A 23,489-nucleotide genomic window follows, 5' to 3' on the forward strand; every position below is an offset into this window, starting at 1 on the left:
GACACCTTTGCAAATAAATCTGCATGATTAAGATAAATTTCAAGTTCAGAATTAGGTGAAATATATGAACAAGTTAAGAAAATGGTATTACCAATGATATTTAATTTTGCGCAGATAAATTCAATATTAGGATCCGCTGAGACATCAATCATTTCTGAAGGAATCGAGTTATGAACTGCTATTAGAACACCACCACCTTTTTTCGATAATCTATCTTTTCTGTAGACTTGATAATTATCAGAGAATAACTCAGTGTCCAGGACATCAGGTTTTAACCACGTTTCAGTGAAAGCAATTATTTTATATTCAGAAAAGAAACTTTTAAGGAAAACATCTCTAAGCTTAGTGTTTAATCCTCTTACATTTTGATAAAGAATCGGACAGACGTCATTTAGTTTTTTGGCGCAGTTACGATGTTTACAGACTTATCTACATTGGAGCGTTCTCTAAAAACAAATTCTTTTACCAAAATATCATCGGGCCAAAACGAACTACTAACAACAGTGTTAAAAAGTCTATTAGGAACTGTTATTTTAAACGACGAGATGTCGCGCTCCTGGGACGATTTAAATTTAAAGATGTTTAAATCATTATCGCTAACGTCACGTAACTTAGATTTCATATAATTACGGATATTAACGATAGATGTTTCAGGATGAAGTCTGGATATAAAAACTGTTTTGCGACGTGCAACAACAACAAGCTGATTAGAAGATGAAGGATCATCAGCATTAACAGCAGCCGAAGGGTTTGGAGGAACTTGCACCACAATTGCAGGTGGGTTAGAAAAAGCTCTTTTGGAAGTCGTACAATTCGAGATTGAGGTTGTAGCGTTGGTAGTAACACCCGAGTCTTTACGATTATCATGAGAAACTGGTTTATTACTATTAGGAGGAGGATTTGGCGAAGTCGGAGAATTTAAGGTGATTAAATTATCGAGACCCAAATTGTTTGTTTCGATATTGCTAACAACACCTGAAGCTTTTTTCCTCTTTGGTGAACCATCAGATAATTCAAACCTGTTAACCAATTTTTCAATTTTTTCAAATTTTTTAAAAGTTAAATTAAACCTTTTTTTAACTTATCGATTTCAGCCTTAGTTTCTTTAAAAAGGCAATGATAATCAACTTGAAGATCTCTACAATCAAAACAAGAGCAACGAAGACCTTTAGTCTTGTCAGTATTAAAATCATACTGTCTACCATTAAAACCAGCACATTTAAGATGCATAAAATTATCGCAAATAAAACAAGAAATAAGACGCTCATTGATGTCTCTAACTGAACAGTCTTTGAAAGAGCAAGCCATTATGTAAAATAACAAGTTAGATGAAAATACTAGTTAAATAATTTTTTATATGAAATAAGAAGGTAAACTGTGTAATGTGAACACGGTGTAATAATCAATATATTATTAGTGCCTAAAAGTATGCTAAAAATCTATTATTACGTACAGAACTGCTAAAGGGGAATCAGCTACAAATGTCAACACAAACAAAACACACGACGAAAATAAAACAAAAATGTAAAAGCACAATAAAACAAAACACTGATGTTTTACGCGGAAAATTTTAGATAAACTTATTAAGCAGGAAAAAACACTTTATTCACAAAAACTTCACACTTTTGGAAAAAAGATAAATAGTGTTAAATTAAATACCACAATTTAACACTTTTATGACGCTTTAAACACACAAAAAATTGAATTTTTATTTCGTTAGACGAAGACACAGAAAATAAACACTTTCAATCGAGCAGAGTTGCCAGATTTTTAATCTACATTATCAACTGGAGAAATTACAGCAAACGCTAGCTTACGCAACAACTGCATTGCATTCTTTTTTTGTTCGATTGTTCCCAACGCCTCACATTCCCGCCCCTGCCGACCGAGAGGGCCACCTCCCCATAACGTAGGGAGCACGTACACCCCATAGTCCGGATTATAGGGGGTTAGTAGACTTGGGAAACTGGCTACATGAGAACATCAGCCGGTATAACAATTAAAAAGAATTAAAGTATCTAAACTAAACTACAGTAAATCTAAACAATACAAAATCACAGAAAATAAGTCTGGCAACTATTTTATAAACTAAGAACGTATAAACTCATTGGTTCTATTTTTTCTATGGACAGTCAAAATTTTGGTAAATCGACATTTTCACAAAAGTCTGTAAAAATGCTCGGAATAGTGCAATTAGCAAATAAATGCATTAAATATCGTTCTGACAATGGCGTATGCAATTCTGCATCATCCATTCTGCTATAAACTCATTGGTTCTATACACTTCGGAGAGGATTATTTACTTCATAGTTCGATTTTGCTAATGTTAGTTTAAGTGGTATGTAATAACGCGTATTTCGCGAGGGGACATTGAATTTAGTTTCACCAGTTAAAAACTCTGAATCAATTTGGCCACGCAAAAGTTTGATGATAAAAATACATCTAAGCATTCTCTAGTGTAGGAAGATCGATAAGTTTAAGCCGATTCTCATAAGGTGGGAGAAGTTCATTTGAATTCCATCCTAAACCTCTCAGAGCAAACAAAAGAAATTGGACCTGTACAGACTCTATCTTTTTTGAATATATTTTATAGAAAGGACTCCAAAGTACGCAGCCATATTCTAACGTAGGTCGAACAAGGCTGATAAATAAGCGTTTGGTGACATAAGGATCGTCGAATTCCTTAGACCAACGTTTTATAAATCCTAGTAAAGACTTTGCTTTATGAACACAAGACTCAATATGTAAATTAAAACGTAATTTATTGTCTAATATGACATTATCCAATTTGTAAGAACCTATGAAATAGTTGTAGTTCATATGCAGAGATCTATATAAGGACAATTTTTTAATTTTTTTTAAATCTAATGACATTCCATTGACACTACACCAATGTGCAAGAGAATACAGGCCCTGTTGCAGATTAAGCGATACGTTGTGAAAATTAAGAGTGCAGAAAAGTTTAACATCGTAAGCAAACATTAATATTTTTGAGTCGCGAATAGTAGATGGAAGGTCATTTAAATAAAGTACAGAAAGTAGTGGACCTAAATGGCTACCCTGAGGAACACCAGAAAATACTGTAATATTTTTAGAGAGAGTATTATTAAAAGATACCTTTTGGGTACGGTCATGCAAATAAGACGATATCCATTTTAGGAGAATTGTAGAGAAACCCATTAAGCCAAGTTTATATATTAACAAATTATGCACCACCGTACGGAAAGCTTTACTGAAATCAGTATATATACTATCAGTTTGGAGATTTTTTAAGAATCCAGTGTTAACATTAGAGACCAGTTCTAATAAATTTGTCAAAGTTGATCTTCCTTTAAGAAAACCATGCTGGTGTGGTGATACTATAGATGTAACGAAATGAGTTATTCGTTGTGTAACCAAACGCTCAAAAAGTTTGGGAATTCCACTTGGTTTTGCAATGCCCCTATAATTTTCAATAACACATCTACTGTCAGCTTTATGCAATGGAATAATAAAGCTCGAACGTCAAATAAAAGGAAAATACCCTAGGGTTAACGAAGTATTAAAAATACTTGTTAGAGGAAGATATAGTTCATGTGGACATAATTTTTAAATGAAAGACGGTACACCATCTGGACCCTGTGAATTTGAACATTTCAATGAAAGTAGACCTTTCAACACTTCATCTGATGTGAGAATAATATGATTAAAATGATTAAGTTTATTAATACTATAAGAGTATTTTACACCCTTAGTGGAATGTCTGGAATACGTACTTTGAAAAAAATCTGCAAACATATCTGCTATTTACTTAGGTTCACACGACTCTCTACTACCGAATCGCATACTACTGGGAAATTCACGGACTTTTCTTTTTGAATTAACGAATTTATAACAGTTCTTAGGATTTTTATAGAAGCTGTTTCTCATCTTGACTAGGTATTCAGAGTAACATTTAGAATTTTCAGTGTTGTATAAACTTCTAGCTTTTGTATAATTAGTAAAGTTTATGGTAGAATTGATTTTTTTAAATTTTTTAAATAACCTGCTTTTTATGTTACGCAAGCGCCTAAGTTGTGGGGTAAACCAAACTGGACCCCTATCACAGCACATTTTTACAAGCGGGACTGAGGTTTCTAATGCATTGTTAATAATTTCATAAAAGCTGAAATACAAAAATCCAAATTGCCTTCAAAACACCAATTTATATTGGACAAACAAATTCAATCTTAGGGTGTTCTGTAACAAAAATATGTTCTGAGGCAATGGAATTATGAACGGCAATGAAAACTCCTCTACCCATTTTATTTAATCTGTCTTTTCTGTAAATTTGGTACTGATCAGATAAAATCTCAGTGTCACGAATTTGTGGTTTTAACCATGTTTCCGTGAATACCAAAATTTTGAAATCACAGTCACAGGATTTTAAATAAATATTTCTAAGTTTAGTATTAAGACCTCTCACGTTTTGATAAAGAAGATATAGAGATTTAGTTAGTTTTTTGACAGTGCATCGAAAGATTAACTGGTAAATTAACGGGGTTTGTTCTTTATTTGATGAAATCCGAAATGAACTCAATGATATTGAAATGGATCGTACACGTAATTTAGGAGCACCGAGCACCATAAAAAATTTCGCATCTCTATTAAAATTCTATTGGGGTTTGCAGAAAATTATCATGTATCATGTAACAGTATAATTTGAAACTAATGCCCAAATACCTGCAGGTGTATCTATATATCTATATTTTTTTTTTTTAATTTATAATCATCATCATTAATATATATTCATTATACTTCCTATTTTGTAAATATATAAACATGTTATAATTATAAAATAAAACACTGTGATATATTTTTAAAAAAATTCGTTACTGTTTTATTTATTTTTATAATAGGTAGTGTTAACCGTATATTAACTTCTACTCTAATGTATTATATTGTATTTAATTTTTGAAGTAGTCTATGAGATTTTATATTTATTTCATTTATAATAGTAATACATGAAATAATTTGTATGTATATAATAGACAAAATTTGTTTGCCATTCTTCAAGCCAAGAATTTAGATATAGAAAATTCGTTCACTACCCTAAGGAATGAAATAAGAGGTACCAATTCGAATATTCATAATGCGGCACCAACTGCTAACCCTGGTGAAGCAACATTTTCAAGACAATTGCCTTCAGGAAACAGTGCGGTTACTGGCAGTCCTTCGAATATATCACAAAATAACCCCTGTCGTCAGAAAAACATATATCCCTTACCGAAGTTCGCAGGGCTCGCGGAGGATTGGCCAACTTTCAATGAGTCATTCAAAACCTCAACTACTGAATTCGAGTATTCAGACCTTCATAACATTATGCGCCTTCGAGAGGCTCTCGAAGGGGAGGCAAAATAAACCGTCGATCCCCTTTTATCCAACGCGAATAACGTAAGTTCATAGGACATATTAGGGGAAACTTTTGGTCGCCCGGAACAGTTGATAAAATCACAAATAAACAAGATCCGGTCACTTCACCCAATTGACGAATCTGATTTGAATGCATTAGCCACGTTTGCAAACAAAGTAACTAACATGGTTACTTTTATAGATGCTGTAGAGGGAAATCATCATCTTGTAAACCCTATGTTATTAAGTGAATTGATATTGAAACTTCCCACTGCTAGGCGATTGCAGGGGCCAACAAGTCGTTAGAACTAGGTAGAATGGCAACGATTCATGACTTTTCCCTTTGGTTGAACGATATAAGGAAAGCAATAAATATGGTTACTGATTTTCTCCCAACCACCGAACCATCAAGTCAATATGCTTGTGTATCTGTTGAGAGTGTCGCATGTATTATATGTCAAAGGAAATGTAAATCTGTGGCGACCTGTAATTACTTTATAAAGCTCTCACCTAGTCTACGATGGGAAAAAGTGAAGTCCCTCAAATTATGTTTTTCCTATTTGAAACGAGGCCATCGCTCTATTAACTGCAGTCAGAAAATACCGTGTGGTCGCCATTTGTGTGAAAGGTATCATCACCGACTATTGCACAACGAAAACTCGGAATTAAAGAACGTTCCTGTTGAGAACGCCTGTTCCTTAGAAAGTCCATGCTCTACAAAAAGAAATATATCACATAGCCGCTTAACTGGAGTAAATTGTGGGAATCGTGGTGTGTTATTCCAGTTCGTTTCAGTAAAAATATTTGGGAAACGTGGAAAGTCAGAAATAATATATGCGTTGGTTGACGATGGCGCAAATGTATCTATGTTGGATGCCGAGGTTGCAAATATGTTAGGAACTTCAGGGCAAGAAACGGAACTGGAACTGAACCTTGTTATCCAATGACGACCTACGAGCCCTGGATATCTTAAAAAAAAGCACAAATAGAGTAGGTAATAGATATGAATGTGGATTACTATGGAGGAGTGACTTTTCAAACTTTCCTGATTCTTTCGGAATGGCCTTTAAGCGTCTTACTACCATTGAAAAGAAAATGACAAGAGATCCACATTTTGGAAGAGAATATCGAGCAAAAATAAACGAATAGGTTGAGAAGGGCTATGCTAGAAAACTGACATCTGACGAAGCTAACATCCGCTCGCCGAAGACGTTTTATTTGCCACATTTTGGCGTCTTGAATCCTAACAAGAATAAAATGCGTTTTGTTTTTGATGCCGCTGCAGAAGTCGAAAATATGTCATTAAACAAAGCCCTTTTGTCAGGACCAGATATTAATCAACCTCTTATGAAAGTATTGTTTAAATTCAGACAGTCAAAAATAGCCGTATGCGGAGATTTGAAAGAAATGTTCCATCAGATCGTTGTAATGAAAGAAGACCAACGCTTTCTTTGGAGGGATGGAAACCCGACAAAACCGCTAGAAACGTACGTCATGCAAAGAATGACTTTCGGAGCAACATGTTCGCCAACCATGGCTCAGTATGTAAAAAACAAAAATGCAATGGAATTTCGGAAAAGTCATCCCAGAGCCGTAGAAGGCATACTTGAGAAACATTATGTGGATGACTATGTAGACAGTTTCGACAATGAAGAAGAAGCAGTCGGAGTTGTGAAAGCAGTTATGAAAATACATCTAGCGGGTGGTTTTGAGATGCATAACCTCATAACAAACTCTAACTTCGTAGCGACCGAATTGAGAATAGATAGCATTGGTGATTCTGTAAACGTCAGTAAAGGAGTGGAGCGTATCCTCGGGATGCATTGGAAACCACAATCAGATGAGTTTGTATTTGTTTTGAAATTTCATAAAGTTCCTAATGATATATTGGAAATGAAAATAATTCCCACTAAGAGGGAGCTGTTATGTGTAACTATGTCGGTATTTGACCCCTACGGATTTATTGCCGATTTTATGATATCAATGAAGATTTTAATGCAGGACGTATGGAGGACAGGTATCGGGTGGGACGAAAAGTTGCCCGATAATATTTACATTAACTTTAAGAGTTGGATGGAAAAACTAAAAGATATTGCCCAATTTGGAATTCCCAGGGTTTATTTCGAAAAATTTGCGGTAAAAAGCATTCAGCTGCACATATTTTGTGATGCGAGTGAACAAGCTATTGCAGATATTCCAAATATCAGAGGGTTCGAAGGATATTAGCATGGACAAACAGATATTTGGATAATTTGCGAAAGAAACGTGAAAACAAGTAATTGAAATCTGGTGAATTAACGGTAGAGGAGGAAACACACGCTGAGCAAGTAATATGTCGGGAAATTCAGAAAAAGTTTTTAGTGAAGAATATAGTTCATAGAAAGAAGGAAAGCTAATACCCAAGTCAAGTGATCTGCTAACTGTTAGTCCGTATATAGACGATATGGGGGTTCTCAGAGTGAATGGACGTTTAGAAAATGCAACATTTCTTCCAGAATATACTCGAAGACCTATAATTCTCCCTAGTTCTCACAGATACTCGAGCATGTTGATAAAATTTTTTCACGAAAAGAATTGTCATCAAAATGCTTCAAATGTTATATGCGCTGTTAGAGAAAAGTTCTGGATTCCGTCAATTCGAAAGTGCTTGAAGTCTGTAGAAACGAAATGTGCACGCTGTAAGATATTAAAAGCAAAGCCAAAGCAGCCACAGATGGGAATTTTACCTAAAGACCGGGTCACGCCATACGTTCGGCCATTTACCTATACTGGAGTGGACATGTTTGGTCCGTTCGATGTCAAAGTTCGTAGATGTACAGAAAAACGATGGGTTTGCATATTTACATGTCTTTCAGTAAGAACCGTTTATTTGGTGCTTGTAAGCGACTTATCCACAGATTCATTTATACTTTGCTTGAGAAATTTTATAAATCGACGCGGAGTTCCCCTTGCGATTCGGAGCGATAATGGAAGAAATTTTGTTGGAATCAGAAAAGAGTTGAAGAACGAAGTCAATTTTCTTGACCACAACGAAATAACACGATCTCTGACGCCTCTTGGAATTAAATGGATCTTCAACACCCCTCTTGATCCTAGTGCGGTAGGAGCAAGGGAAAGGCTGGTGCAGTTCATAAAGAAGTCTATGTCAGTACTTATGCAACACTCATGCCCTAAAATTGACGTCTTTGAAAGTTTAATAATAGAAGCCGAAAACATCATAAACTCAAGGCCACTGACCCATGTCCCGTTAACACCACAAGAACCTGAACCCCTAACTCCAAATCACTTCCTTTTAGGATCAACAAACTCGACCCAAACTCCGGCTAAATACGAAGTGTTGAGTAATAGACTTAGAAAGCAATGGCGAATATTGCAGAACCTTAAAAATGGATTCTGGAACCGTTGGATTCATGAATATCTACCGGATTTAACTCGGCGAGTTAAATGGTGCTTACCTTCAAGAAATTTAGGGGTTGGAGATTTAGTACTTATATGCGATTTCAGGTCGCCACGATCGCAGTGGCAACGAGGTAGAGTAATGCACGCCTATCCTGGCCAAGATGGCACGGTGAGATCAGCTGATGTAAAAACAGTTGAAGGAACTTTTAAAAGACCTGCGTCGATGTTAGCTTTATTAGATTTTGATCCATAGATAGTTAATCTCCCCTGGTCGATTAACGAGGGGTGAGAAAATGTTAACCGTATATTAACTTCTACTCTAATGTATTATATTGTGTTTAATTTTTGAAGTAGTCTATGAGATTTTATATTTATTTCATTTATAATAGTAATCCATGAAATAATTTGTATGTATATAATAGACAACAATTGTATTTCGATTCATTCCGTTAGTTAAAATGGAAAGGGAAAAAACAAATGTAAGTTTATTTTCGAAATTGTTCTTGACATTCTATGTATATAATATGATATTTCAATTTTATAATCATTTATTGTTCTAGTGAATAAACAACGCCGTTTTATCAATATCCCGAGTGTTTCAATTTTAACAGGTAGTATTATAATAAAGCGTGTATAACTATTACATAATTTTGCAAGCAATACCATTTAATGGGTTATATTCAATCAATCGATCATGGGCCAAATAAATGTGGTTTAAAAATGTTCATCTAAATCGGATAATAAATGCGTCCTGCATTTTGCTCACAGCAATGCATGGGCGGACGGGCTGATGTTACAAACAAATGCAGAAAGACATAATAACTTTACCATTATGTGGTGTAAGGTATAATGAAAGAGATGGGCAATTCAAACAGAAAATGCGGAATAGATTAAATTTGATGTAGGGTATATGTAAAAACATTGACCGATATCACCAATTTGTAATGCAATATGTTCGAGTGTTCCAGATGAATACAGCTCTATTTAAAATATAATTACTTCGATTTCACAATCGGCCACGTGACGCCATGGAATATAATCTCTTTTACATGCTCCCCATAAAAGTGTTATGCAAATAATAAGTGATAAAAAATAAATATTTATTCTATTATTTAAATATTATATTTATTAAAAAGATAGCTATTATTTATTAATTAAGAAAACACTCAATGAAAACCATAATAACCACTGTTGATATCCTGCCGTCTTCCCACGAACAGATGAATGAATGACTGCAGAACGAAGCGTTATTTATTAAGTGCTTCAACAGTCATTATAAAATAGTAATCATTTTATTTTAATATTGACAAGGACATTCGTCTCAATTTTTTTGCTATGAGCAAATATTTTTTTCTTTTTTTGCTATCACTCACTGTTTGCATAACATTTGTTTGTTCAATAAAAATATAAAAAAAAGTGAAAAAACCGCATTAAAAACATAAAACAAATCGAAATTGTTCTTATTCTTTCTTCATTTATATAAACTAAATAATTGAATAACTTAACCATTATATAAAATGATATATTTAATGATTAATTTAATTTTTAATTGGTTACAATTGTTGTAACACAAAGCAACATTATAGTTTATGTTTGTTAACAAAAAACAAGGGATAAAAATTCAAATCATTGGACAATGCCACAATATCCCAAGGTATACCTTTTTTTTCAGAGATTATAAATGTTTATACCCTACAACACTATGTGTTGGGCCAAAAATTATTTAACACCTCTAAATATTGGTTTCCCACATAGGAAACTATATATGAATCTTCCTATCTTGCCGAGCTAAGTTGATCTAGCTATGTATGTCCGGCCGTCCGTGAAAATGGAGGTGGGGTTAGGGTCAGAATAGAAGCCTATTGTTTTTGGAGATGATTGCAAAATATTTAGGTGTTGAAATGGACCAAAAAATTTTCCTGATTTTGCAGTTGTCTATAGGCCGCAATTATAAGCCAAACCACGCGGAAATTTACATGGAGTTAGTGTTTAGGGCTGGGCAGAAGCTTACCAATTTGGCCATCGGACAATATTTAGCGGGTAAAGTAGACCCTAACTTTTATGTAAGAAAATATAAATATTTCCACTAAACCATGAACATTTTAATCCCTGCCAAATCCCAGTCGAATCAAATACATTAAAAGGGCACTTTTGATTATTAAAATGATGCTGATAGTTAAGAAATCGGATATAAAGCAAAATAGGTACAATATATATTTGACTTACAATTTTGAATCTATGTACTTTTTCTAACAATAATCCGTTATCTAGACTTTGTTTCAATGCCATTTAATGTATAGCATATTCTTTTTTCGAAGCAAAGTCATGTATGTGAACAAAACGGCAAATAATTATGTCGTGGAGAGTTTTTGGATAGCGTAAGGTAAGCAGTAGCTGAATTTGGTTTGAATTGAATATCCTCAGGATTTGTAATCATTTCCACTTAAATTCTCCATGTGGGAGATATAGCTGCACAGTCTAACCATAAAAATTATTAACATATAAATATAAATTATTAACAAAATAAGACTGAAACTAAATATGGAAATAAAAAATTTATATATATATATATATATATATATATATATATATATACATATATATATATATATATAATTATCGTTTAATTGGGTTTATCGCCAGGATAATGCTCACAACTCCCTATCAATAAGTAACAGTAAGCGCTATTCAAATTCAATGTAATATTAGAACGGGAGCTTATATATATATATATATATATATATATATATATATATATATATATATTTCCATATTATAACTATTACATAAGTTTGCATAATATGCAGATACAGGTATTTTGGTATTACTTTCAATTTATATTGTTACATCTTACAACTTCGACGGATTTGATAAACGTATGTGAGGTATTCCCCATGATATGTTAGTAATTTGTACATTTAATTTTTTCTTGGGATCTATAGAATAGCAGGCACTATGATATCTTGAACTGCGCAGCATAATAAGATCATGCTTTTTATTTAATATTATTTTTTGATAATTTTCTGCAAACCCCAATATCATTTTAAGGGGTATACAAAAATTAAAAACACTCATAGATAAATCATCACCATTATTCCATCCAGCATTTCTCATAATATTGCTGTCAAGACTTTTGAGAGATGCGAAATTTTTTATGGTGCTCGGTGCTCCTAAATGACGTGTACGATCAATTTCATTACCATTGAGTTCATATCGGATTTCATCAAATAAGAATGCAATGCAATTGTTGCGTAAGCTAGCGTTTGCTGTAATTTCTCCAGTTGATAATGTAATTAGAACTTCAACGTAAATGTAACTTTCGCTCGGTAAAACGCATAAATCTTGATTTTGTATTGTGATTATTATTTCATCTCTATTTTTTAAAGAACGGATATAAGATGTTATCATTTGAGAACGGTGCGTCTTCAACGTTTAATATTTCAGATATTTTCTTTTACGCATAAAAGATTTCAAAAATTGTTCGTCTGCTTTTTTAAGTATTTATTATAGATATTAATTTCGCTATAGATCTCAAATGCAGTCGCAGAGCAATTTCTTCACCTCGAAAATTTATTAGACGTTGTTCTTGATCAGTGATCTAAATTTTGAGAGAACTTATTTCTTTCACATTCACTGCTAAATAAATTAAGTTACTAGGTATTTCATTCATTTTATTTCCAGGGGAAACGTTTAGCCCGAACTCATGTAAAGTATGCACAGGTGTATTATTCATATAAGCTCCCGTTGTAATATTACATTGACTTTGAATAGCGCTTACTGTTACTTACTGATAGGGAGTTGTGAGCATTATCCTGGCGATAAGTTTCCACCGATAAACCCAATTAGTGAACTTATAGAACGTTTTTGGTTAAAATTTATTGGGTGGAAGGAAAATACTTCAAGCTGTAGTGTATTGTTATTAGCAATAATTTATTTTCGTTGCTATTTGATGTCTTAAAATAGGCAGTGTAGGGGCACCTGTAAATACATTTATTCATTTGATTGTTCAATTTTAACACCCCCAAAACTTTGGTTTGGACAGATCTGTTGAATTTTAACATATATTTGAGTGTAAACTAACATGTCATGTTACATCGATTCTTAACAGGTTTTATTACTTTTTTTTGTGAGAGATTCTATTTATAGAATCGAACTCTAGCCAGCATAACCACACTTCACCGCATAGTGTAGTTGGTTTACGTGTTCGTCTAGCCATCCAAATCTCAACACTCTTCGTAGCCCAGAGTATGTGTTGTCGGCTAACAAACATGACGGCCCAGGTTCGTCTCCCAGAACAGGTCAATTTATTTTTTTTATTTTTTTATATGATTAAATAATCCACCCCTAATGGTTGGGATCGTTGGTTTTGGTTGTAGCTCATGTGGAAGATATAAATTATACATAAATACAGTCCGATCTATTCTGCGTGATTACAGGCTTAACTCCTATTTACATCGCCCGAAAATTTATCTAACCTGTTAAAATTTCCCCGCTCTAACAGGTTGAAGTGAAAGGCATAATTCCGTTCACTACCTTTCTCTTTTTTTTTCTCGGGTTGCTCACACATGCGCACAAAGTTGGTAGATGGTGTAGTGTAGTTCAATTGTATATATTTTCATAAGGAAGCCATTTTTCTTTAAAATTTTAAGATGGTATTGGAAATTCAGCCATGTACCCAGCAAAATAGGCGAGGTTACAAAAGGAGGTTAAGAAGTATACATGCTGGTCATTTTGTTATAACCTAGCAACTGTCTGCATCAACGTCACACATCTTTCTCAGATTTCAAACTTAAAATTGTGGATTTTGGTGAAAAAGGTTATATCCTTCGATTGGTCTCAATGAGATTATTAAAAATCAAAGTTGACATTGATTAACGAAAATATAAGAAGTTGTGGTTTTCTCTGGAGTGTTAAATTTTTTCTCCTTATCCACTGTCACCACTTTTCCTGGGTTCAAGAATTTGTTTCATTGCTTTTTGCTGCTTGCTCAGTTTGGATACGTCATTGATGACTTTGGAGTTTTAATTCTCGCCATTTCCAAATGATCTTCTCTCTAACTGTGTTGGTAAGTCCCCATCATTTACCTAAAACCTCTGCAATATACGAGTGCTAATTTTCGATTGTCACTTCTTGTTACATGCGTTTCTAGAATGCTCTTGTCCCTAAGTCAACATCACTGCGCCTCTTTGCCTACCAGTTTCTGCATTCAGGAGGAGCCACAGTGCGCTAGCAGTGATCAGTGTTTTGCAGAACTCGTGTAAAGCGGTCGCTGGTAGTCGAAGCCCAAGAAAAAATTTGATAAAAGCAAGTTTAATATTCAAGGCACAGGGCATGCGAATCTTTAAAGAAAATTGTTCATATTAAATTTAATAACGCGTACCCAAAATAAGGCGTAAAATCTATAATTACTATTCAATTTAATATTTACTAAAAAAAAAAAGTCCGGACTTAGTTTCATATCTATACATGTGTGTAAATTTTATTGGCTACCTGGTGTGAGAGAAAAAAATTGTTTTTATTATTTTTATTGGTCGTGGTTGCATAGAAAAGTTCAGATCTAGAGACAACTTTAAAAAAAACGAGCAATGTGCAGATATTATAGAAAAATCATTGAAAAGTAAACAATATCGGTCTAAGATCATATTCAATGATGTAAAACATTGATAAATGGTGTAAATTTGCATGAGATTATAATTTGTTGTGAGATTTTGATTGGTTGGAGCTTGCTGTGGATATTTTAGCCATTCACCCCCCCCCTCGAAAGGCCTTTCAACGTGGGAGCAGCGCCAATAAAACAAGTAAGTGGTAAATCTCTTATATCCATAATAAACACACACAAATGGTTCATGTACTTTTGAGAGTAAGCGAGTGTCCCGTTATTACTCTCTGAATTTGCTATTGTTGTTAAGTTGCCAGAAATTTTAATGAAATATTTTAAATTCTTTAAAGTATTTTGCAACTTTTAACTAGACCAGTATTTAGAGAAGAGCTAAACCAATATTTAGGTGATATACTGGCTGCTATTTGTGTTTGTTTGATTCCTCTGTAAATTTCCACGACTGCTATGATACTGGTTGATAGAGGCAATGTTAATGGCTGTAATAACAGAATGCATGCTGTAAATCGTATGTTCTCTGTTAATGGAAAATTAAAGTTTGAGAAGTACTATTTTTTTACAGTTGTCAATTGTTTAACTAAAAGTTCGTTTGGTTTTTACTAAATGAGTAAAACATTCTTATTAATTATGTTCTTTAATTAGCCTACACAACCAGAATCATTATTATATCATTTATTTTACATTTAATATGATTTCATTATTATATACCGATATATATTTTACTCAAATGGCTGTCTCTTCATGTTAAGAGGTCAGTGTACCATCAGCTGATCAAATGATCATTATCAGGATCGCACATTCACTCATGAGTATTACTTTCTTTTTTTCAAGTTGCTCGTCTGATTTATTTAAAAATAATGTTTTTTTCTCTTCCGCAAATCTACATTTTAGAGTTACTCTCATTAAAACGATTATTAAAAGGGTTTTTAATTAATTTCATGTACAGAACACCATGGCGCCATTAAAATTAAATGTTGAAATTTTTTTTTATTTAAATTGTTATGCCTATTTATATTAGTCTAGGATTTTCTATTAAGCCTTTATAGTTTGCAAACATTATAATTTCGATTTGGTTAAGAATAGTAGTATTTTCATATCGTTATATTTACAAACCATTCGTTAATGAATTTGTTGCAGTTAAATATTATATTATATGTTATTATTTTCTTCCGGTCATAGAACAGGACCATTGTTGGTACTATTTTAGTTGATAATTTATAGATCTAAAATGGAAATTATTTTGAATAAAAATGTTGATTTTGTTATCATGAAGTAAATTAATCTTTAAAGTTTGATTTGTAAGGAGTTCGGAGTAGTTAGGTAGGATACAGAAATGGGTTTACTATTGCTATTTTGGTTGGTCTTTGGGATTGATGGTAAACAGGTAGGGAGGGCATACATGTAGTTGACACCTTTGCATGTGCTAAACCAGCTGCGAGAAAAATGTATTGTTCTTTAATTACTCTTTCTATGACTATAGGTATATGATTTCTTCTCCTTCGTTTCTAATGTCGCTCAGTTAACTTGTTACATCTGATATGCACGCATAAAAATATTTAAAGCTTGTAGTTTGCTAAAAAGGTTGATGAACAGTGGCAAGATCCCCCCCGAAAAGGCGAGCAATAAGGCCGATGTAAACAATGCGTGTAGCCAACTGTTTCATCCTTGAACATCCTCTTACACTTTAAACACACCGGCACACTACAATTTTTTCGCGCCCAACGTGGGGCCCGAATGGAAGAAAATTAACTTTAATTTGGAAAAGGGTAGCTTTTCTACGAAACAAGGCATTTCCACTTAGCTCCAGATTTTATTTGTATGTTCTTTCATCTAGCTTTTCATCATCTGTCCTTTTTCCTCATTGTGTTTTCTTTGATTCCCTTTCTATTAGGATAACGAAATCTTTGGAGTTTTTATGTTTTGAATGCGGAAATGCTGGTTACATAAAACCAATATTGGCGTTTTCCTGCGCTATCCTTGTTGTCTGGTGGGAGTTGTTTTAAAAATTTTCAGGTCAAATGAAGACATCAATTATAACCAGATCGTCCTCTAAAGCAAGGAATTATGATGCCAACAGAACTGAAGATTCGGTCCGACAGGACATACCCGGTAATTCAAATGTTTCTAATGGGGCGACTACAACAGCAACCACAAGCCCCCAACCAAACCTTACCGTGGATAGCGTTCGGGATATCATGTCCTCTCTTATGAATAGTCAGCAAGCTGTAATTGTTCAAACTCTCTCTGCTCAAATATCTTCTATGGTGGAAAAAAGTGTTCAGGCAAGTTTGACACGTCTCAACATTAATAATGCGCCACAGGTTAGCAGTGACTCATCCCCTGTTGTAACCAGAAATAATCAAGGTATGCAACATGTATATGATGTTGAACAAAGAACCCTTGAACAACTACTTGGATTACCATCTGCAAATGACGATCAGGGTGCTAATGAGTTTAACCAAGTAAACAATGAAGGTAATTCTTTAAACAGATCTAGGGTTAGCTTTCCAATGTCAAGTAATGACTTGGCTGCACGTCCAGACAAAGTTAGCCAGATAATTTCAAACTGGAAATTAAAGTTTAATGGGAGTTCGAACAGTTTGCCTGTTGACAACTTTATTTACCGAGTAGAAGCTTTGACCAGACAGACCTTAAATGGGGATTTTGACACTCTTTGCCGTAGTGCGAGTGCTATCTTTCAGGGAAAAGCAAGTGATTGGTTCTGGAGATTCCACCGTACTGTGCGTGCTGTTCTCTGGACTGATCTTTGTCAAGCTTTGCGTCGACAGTACCGGGACTCCAGAACCGACATTGATTTTAGAGAGTTAATACTCGACAGAAAACAGAAACCAAATGAACCATTTGACCTGTTTTACGATTCGGTCATTGAGTTAGTTGACCGTCTTGCCACGCCCCTTGATGATAAAACCCTCGTTGAAATATTGCGCAGAAACTTGCTGCCAGATATTGAACATGAAATTTTGAATATGACTATCAAATCTGTGGGTCAATTAAGAGAGGTATGTCGTCGAAGAGAGTTTTTCCTTCAGGATATAGGTCGTCGGCATGGAGTTTCGGGTAATAGAAATAATCATTTCTCCAGACGTGCTGCGGAACTAGAGGTGACTGAAGGTATGGATCAAAATTTACCTCAGTATGAAGAAGTATCTGAAATTTCGGCTATTTGCTGGAATTGCAGAAGGTCTGGGCATAGATACCAAGAATGCTTGGCAGACCGTACGGTTTTCTGCTATGGCTGTGGTACTCCCCAGGTGTATAAGCCGAACTGTGGCAAGTGTAAGTCAGTTTCAAAAAACTACCAGAGCAGTGCACTGAAGAGTGTACCCAAACCCACAACTTGCCAGCAATCATCACAGACAAACTGAAAATCACTAGGCCTACACATAATGACTCCAAACGTGTTTCCAACACAAAACAACATTATGATTTATACCCAGATTTTCTTAATAATAATTTGACAGATCTGGACAAACCTATCAAGAATATCGAATTAATTCCAAATGCATCACATCGCAAAGGTCCTCACCCAATATTACCCTTACATACCCGTCTAAAAAATTATATTCAAGTTAGAAATCGCATCTTCAATGAAGAACCCAAAATCACTCGGTCTTCTAAGAGAATTAGAGAATTTTGGAAGGATGTAAAAGCATTAAAGAAAAAGTTTAATATCTCAATCCTGGAAAGGCCAGGTGACATACGTCCTTATGCCGAAGTCGAGTTGATAGGAAAGACTATGAGGGGTCTTTTAGACACTGGGGCCTCGGTAACATGTTTCGGCTCTCAAGCCGCAGTTGAGTTTCTTGGTTCTTCAAGCCCCTATAAGAAATTAAGTACTATTATAAAAACAGCCGATGGTAAACCACAAACCATTGCTGGTGTCTTCACTACCGATATTATCTTTAGAGGTAATAGTCACCCCATAACTATATATATTGTACCCAATCTCTCTCAAGATTTGATTTTGGGAATTGATTTCTGGAAGATGTTCAATCTCCTACCGCCATCTCTTTTGCCGGATATCGCGTACTCAGAATTGTCAGTACCGAACAATAACCCGTTGATCCAAAAACAGTTGAACATGGAACAAAAGTATCAGCTCCAAGGAGTTATAGAGAAGTTTCCTTCGTTCTCGAAGGAGGGACTGGGTAAAACAAATCTTATATGTCATACCATAAACACCGGGAATGCTATTCCGATAAAACAACGACATTTTCCAGTCTCTCCAGCGATCGAGAAACTTATCTACGAGGAGCTTGATCGTATGTTGACCATGGGGGTCATCGAAGAATCGACAAGCCCTTGGTCATCTCCCGTGGTGTTACACCGGAAACCGGGTAAAAACCGTTTATGTCTAGACAGTAGGAAATTAAACTCCGTAACGGAAGGGGACGCATACCCACTTCCGCATATTGATGGAATATTAAGTCGTTTGCCTAAGGCAGAATTCATCTCTAGTCTCGATTTAAAGGACGCGTTTTGGCAGATACCGCTAGACGAATCATCGAAGGGTAAGACCGCCTTCACAGTTCCAGGAAGACCGCTCTACCACTTCAAAGTCATGCCTTTTTGGCTATGTAATGCACCCCAAACGATGTGCAGATTAATGGACAGGGTGGTTCCGGCGTCGCTCAGGTCTGAGGTTTTGGTCTACCTGGATGATTTGCTAGTGGTATCGCCAACGTTTGAAAGACATATGGAGGTGTTGTTGGAAGTAGCTAAGTGTCTCCGGAGGGCTGGACTTACGATAAATGTGGAAAAAAAGCAAGTTTTGTATGACCGAAGTGCGTTATTTAGGACACGTAGTGGGGAATGGAACGATACAAACTGATCCTGACAAAATTTCGGCAATTACCGAGTTCCCTATACCAAGGTCGGTGAAACAGGTTCGTAGATTCCTTGGTTTGTGTGGTTGGTATCGGAAGTTCATCCGGAATTATGCTGCTATTTCTACCCCATTGACAGATTTGTTAAAAACCAGCCGAAAGTTCAAATGGTCTGATGAGACTCAGAAAGCCTTTGAAGATTTAAAGTCCATCCTCAGCTCAGCCCCTGTCTTGCATAGTCCGGATTTCACACAACCGTTTTTTATACATTGTGATGCAAGTAAGACAGGAATAGGAGGAGTCCTGGTGCAAAAAAGTCCGGAGGGCGACGAGTTTCCGATTGCATTTATGTCTAAGAAACTCAACCAAGCCCAAAGGAATTACAGCGTCACCGAACAAGAATGCTTAGCAGCAATGCTTTGCATAAAAAAATTCAGAGCTTATGTCGAGGGACATGAGTTCACGGTGATTACCGATCACGCTTCACTTAAATGGCTCATGTCCCAGTCCGACTTAAGCACACGGCTAGCTAGATGGGCTCTAAAACTTCAAGGGTTCCGGTTCAGAATAGAGCACAGAAAGGGGTCGCAGAACATAGTTCCGGATGCGCTTTCGCGTACCAACACTGAGGACTTGTCAACAATAGGATGTCTGTCAGAAGTGGTGGACGAACGTGGCGTTTTTGTGGACTTACAATCCGAACATTTCTCTTCGGAGGAATATAAAAACTTAGTAAAAAGAGTAGAAGATAACATTAGTTCCTGACTTGAAAGTGATTGATGGATATGTTTATAGAAGATCAGAACATGCGGTAGGTAACCCTGTGGCAGATGACTTAGCATGGAAGCTATGGATTCCTAAGGACATGGTTCCTGAAGTCCTTTGGAAATACCATGATGACCCATTGTCGGCTCATAGTGGCATCAATAAGACTTTGGAGAAAATTCGTAGGTATCTGTTTTGGCCTAATTTGGTTAACGATGTGAAACGTTATATTAACTCATGCGAAGTCTGCAAAAGCACGAAGCATCCAAATGTGGTGATGAGACCTCCACTTGGTGACACGGGTGCAACTCACCGATTTTTCCAACGCCTCTATGTCGATTTTATTGGCCCTTATCCTAGATCCAGATCAGGGAACATAGGAATATTTATAGTCCTGGACCATTTTTCCAAATTTGTCTTCCTTAAACCAGTAAAGAAGTTCACAGCCGATGCAATAACAAAGTATTTGGAAGAAGATCTTTTTCACGTATTTGGGGTTCCCGAAAGCTTAATATCTGATAATGGTACCCAATTCAAAGCAAAGAAATTTAATGATTTGCTGGATTTTTATAAGATATCGCACGTTTACACCGCAGTTCATTCGCCACAGGCAAATGCTTCTGAAAGGGTAAACAGATCAGTTATTGCCGCGATTAAAGCATACATAAAATCTGATCAGAAAGACTGGGATGAGAAGTTAAGTCATATTGCTTGTGCGTTGCGCTCATCTGTGCATGTTGCAGTCGGAACTTCTCCATATTTTATGACCTTTGGCCAGCACATGGTTACCAATGCGTCAACATATCAACTTCTAAGAAAATTGGGTGTCTTGGAAGATAGGTCGATGAATTTCAACAGGCAAGATACCTTCGACATTGTAAGATCAAAGGCTGCTGAAGTTATGCGAAAACAGCAAGAACAAAATGAAAAACAGTATAATTTAAGATCAAGGCAGGTGTCGTATTGTGTAGGGCAAGAAGTGTACAGGCGGAATTTTAGTCAAAGTAATTTTGAAAAGGGTTATAACGCGAAATTGGCACCAACTTTTATTAAAAGCAGAGTCCGACGCAAAATTGGCAATTGTTATTACGAGTTGGAGGATCTCCAAGGTAAATTGGTTGGCATTTATCATGCCAAGGATATAACACAATAAAATGTATTTCCAGGTGGTATCAGCCTTAATATCCCTTTTGGTCTAATAAGTCTGATTTTGGAGGGGGGTATATGTAGGGGCACCTGTAAATACATTTATTCATTTGATTGTTCAATTTTAACACCCCAAAACTTTGGTTTGGACAGATCTGTTGAATTTTAACATATATTTGAGTGTAAACTAACATGTCATGTTACATCGATTCTTAACAGGTTTTATTACTTTTCTCTGTGAGAGATTCTATTTATAGAATCGAACTCTAGCCAGCATAACCACACTTCACCGCATAGTGTAGTTGGTTTACGTGTTCATCTAGCCATCCAAATCTCAACACCCTTCGTAGCCCAGAGTATGTGTTGTCGGCTAACAAACATGACGGCCCAGGTTCGTCTACCAGAACAGGTCAATTTATTTTTTTTATTTTTTTATATGATTAAATAATCCACCCGTAATGGTTGGGATCGTTGGTTTTGGTTGTAGCTCATGTGGAAGATATAAATTATACATAAATACAGTCCGATCTATTCTGCGTGATTACAGGCTTAACTCCTATTTACATCGCCCGAAAATTTATCTAACCTGTTAAAATTTCCCCGCTCTAACAGGTTGAAGTGAAAGGCATAATTGCGTTCACTACCTTTCTCTTTTTTTCTCGGGTTGCTCACACATGCGCACAAAGTTGGTAGATGGTGTAGTGTAGTTCAATTGTATATATTTTCATAAGGAAGCCATTTTTCTTTAAAATTTTAAGATGGTATTGGAAATTCAGCCATGTACCCAGCAAAATAGGCGAGGTTACAAAAGGAGGTTAAGAATTATACATGCTGGTCATTTTGTTATAACCTAGGAACTGTCTGCATCAACGTCACACATCTTTCTCAGATTTCAAACTTAAAATTGTGGATTTTGGTGAAAAAGGTTATATCCTTCGATTGGTCTCAATGAGATTATTAAAAATCAAAGTTGACATTGATTAACGAAAATATAGGAAGTTGTGGTTTTCTCTGGAGTGTTAAATTTTTTCTCCTTATCCACTGTCACCACTTTTCCTGGGTTCAAGAATTTGTTTCATTGCTTTTTGCAGCTTGCTCAGTTTGGATACGTCATTGATGACTTTGGAGTTTTAATTCTTGCCATTTCCAAATGATCTTCTCTCTAATTGTGTTGGTAAGTCCCCATCATTTACCTAAAACCTCTGCAATATACGAGTGCTAATTTTCGATTGTCACTTCTTGTTACATGCGTTTCTAGAATGCTCTTGTCCCTAAGTCAACGTCACTGCGCCTCTTTGCCTAACAGTTTCTGCACTCAGGAGGAGCCACAGTGCGCTAGCAGTGATCAGTGTTTTGCAGAACTCGTGTAAAGCGGTCGCTGGTAGTCGAAGCCCAAGAAAAAATTTGATAAAAGCAAGTTTAATATTCAAGGCACAGGGCATGCGAATCTTTAAAGAAAATTGTTCATATTAAATTTAATAACGCGTACCCAAAATAAGGTGTAAAATCTATAATTACTATTCAATTTAATATTTACTAAAAAAAAAAGTCCGGACTTAGTTTCATATCTATACATGTGTGTAAATTTTATTGGCTACCTGGTGTGAGAGAAAAAAAATTGTTTTTATTATTTTTATTGGTCGTGGTTGCATAGAAAAGTTCAGATCTAGAGACAACTTAAAAAAAACGAGCAATGTGCAGATATTATAGAAAAATCATTGAAAAGTAAACAATATCGGTCTAAGATCATATTCAATGATGTAAAACATTGATAAATGGTGTAAATTTGCATGAGATTATAATTTGTTGTGAGATTTTGATTGGTTGGAGCTTGCTGTGGATATTTTAGCCATTCACCCCCCCCTCGAAAGGCCTTTCAACGTGGGAGCAGCGCCAATAAAACAAGTAAGTGGTAAATCTCTTATATCCATAATAAACAGACACAAATGGTTCATGTACTTTTGAGAGTAAGCGAGTGTCCCGTTATTACTCTCTGAATTTGCTATTGTTGTTAAGTTGCCAGAAATTTTAATGAAATATTTTAAATTCTTTAAAGTATTTTGCAACTTTTAACTAGACCGGTATTTAGAGAAGAGCTAAACCAATATTTAGGTGATATACTGGCTGCTATTTGTGTTTGTTTGATTCCTCTGTAAATTTCCACGACTGCTATGATACTGGTTGATAGAGGCAATGTTAATGGCTGTAATAACAGAATGCATGCTGTAAATCGTATGTTCTCTGTTAATGGAAAATTAAAGTTTGAGAAGTACTATTTTTTTACAGTTGTCAATTGTTTAACTAAAAGTTCGTTTGGTTTTTACTAAATGAGTAAAACATTCTTA

At 35.3% G+C, this 23,489-nt stretch overlaps 1 protein-coding gene across 1 annotated transcript; it reads right to left on the minus strand.

The window, feature by feature from the left end:
- Positions 1 to 391: 391 nt before the first annotated feature.
- Positions 392 to 12,577, minus strand: LOC131802430 (uncharacterized). The gene is made up of 2 exons (XM_059122646.1): positions 12,558 to 12,577; positions 392 to 1,019 (listed from the first exon to the last, which is right to left on the minus strand). The coding sequence occupies exons 1-2, from the start codon at positions 12,575 to 12,577 to the stop codon at positions 392 to 394; spliced, it is 648 nt and encodes a 215-aa protein (XP_058978629.1).
- Positions 12,578 to 23,489: the final 10,912 nt, after the last annotated feature.

This window comes from Musca domestica, unplaced genomic scaffold (genome assembly GCF_030504385.1).
Source record: "Musca domestica strain aabys unplaced genomic scaffold, Musca_domestica.polishedcontigs.V.1.1 21, whole genome shotgun sequence".
In the NCBI taxonomy this organism is placed as follows: domain Eukaryota; kingdom Metazoa; phylum Arthropoda; class Insecta; order Diptera; family Muscidae; genus Musca; species Musca domestica.

Excerpts from the sequence above, each read along its gene's own strand:
- LOC131802430 (XM_059122646.1), bottom strand. The coding sequence starts at position 12,577 with ATGCTCACAACTCCCTATCA. Across the intron at positions 1,020-12,557 it reads ATGCTCACAACTCCCTATCA|GTTTGAATTATCTGATGGTT; the intron begins GTAAGTAACAGT and ends ATTGGTTAACAG.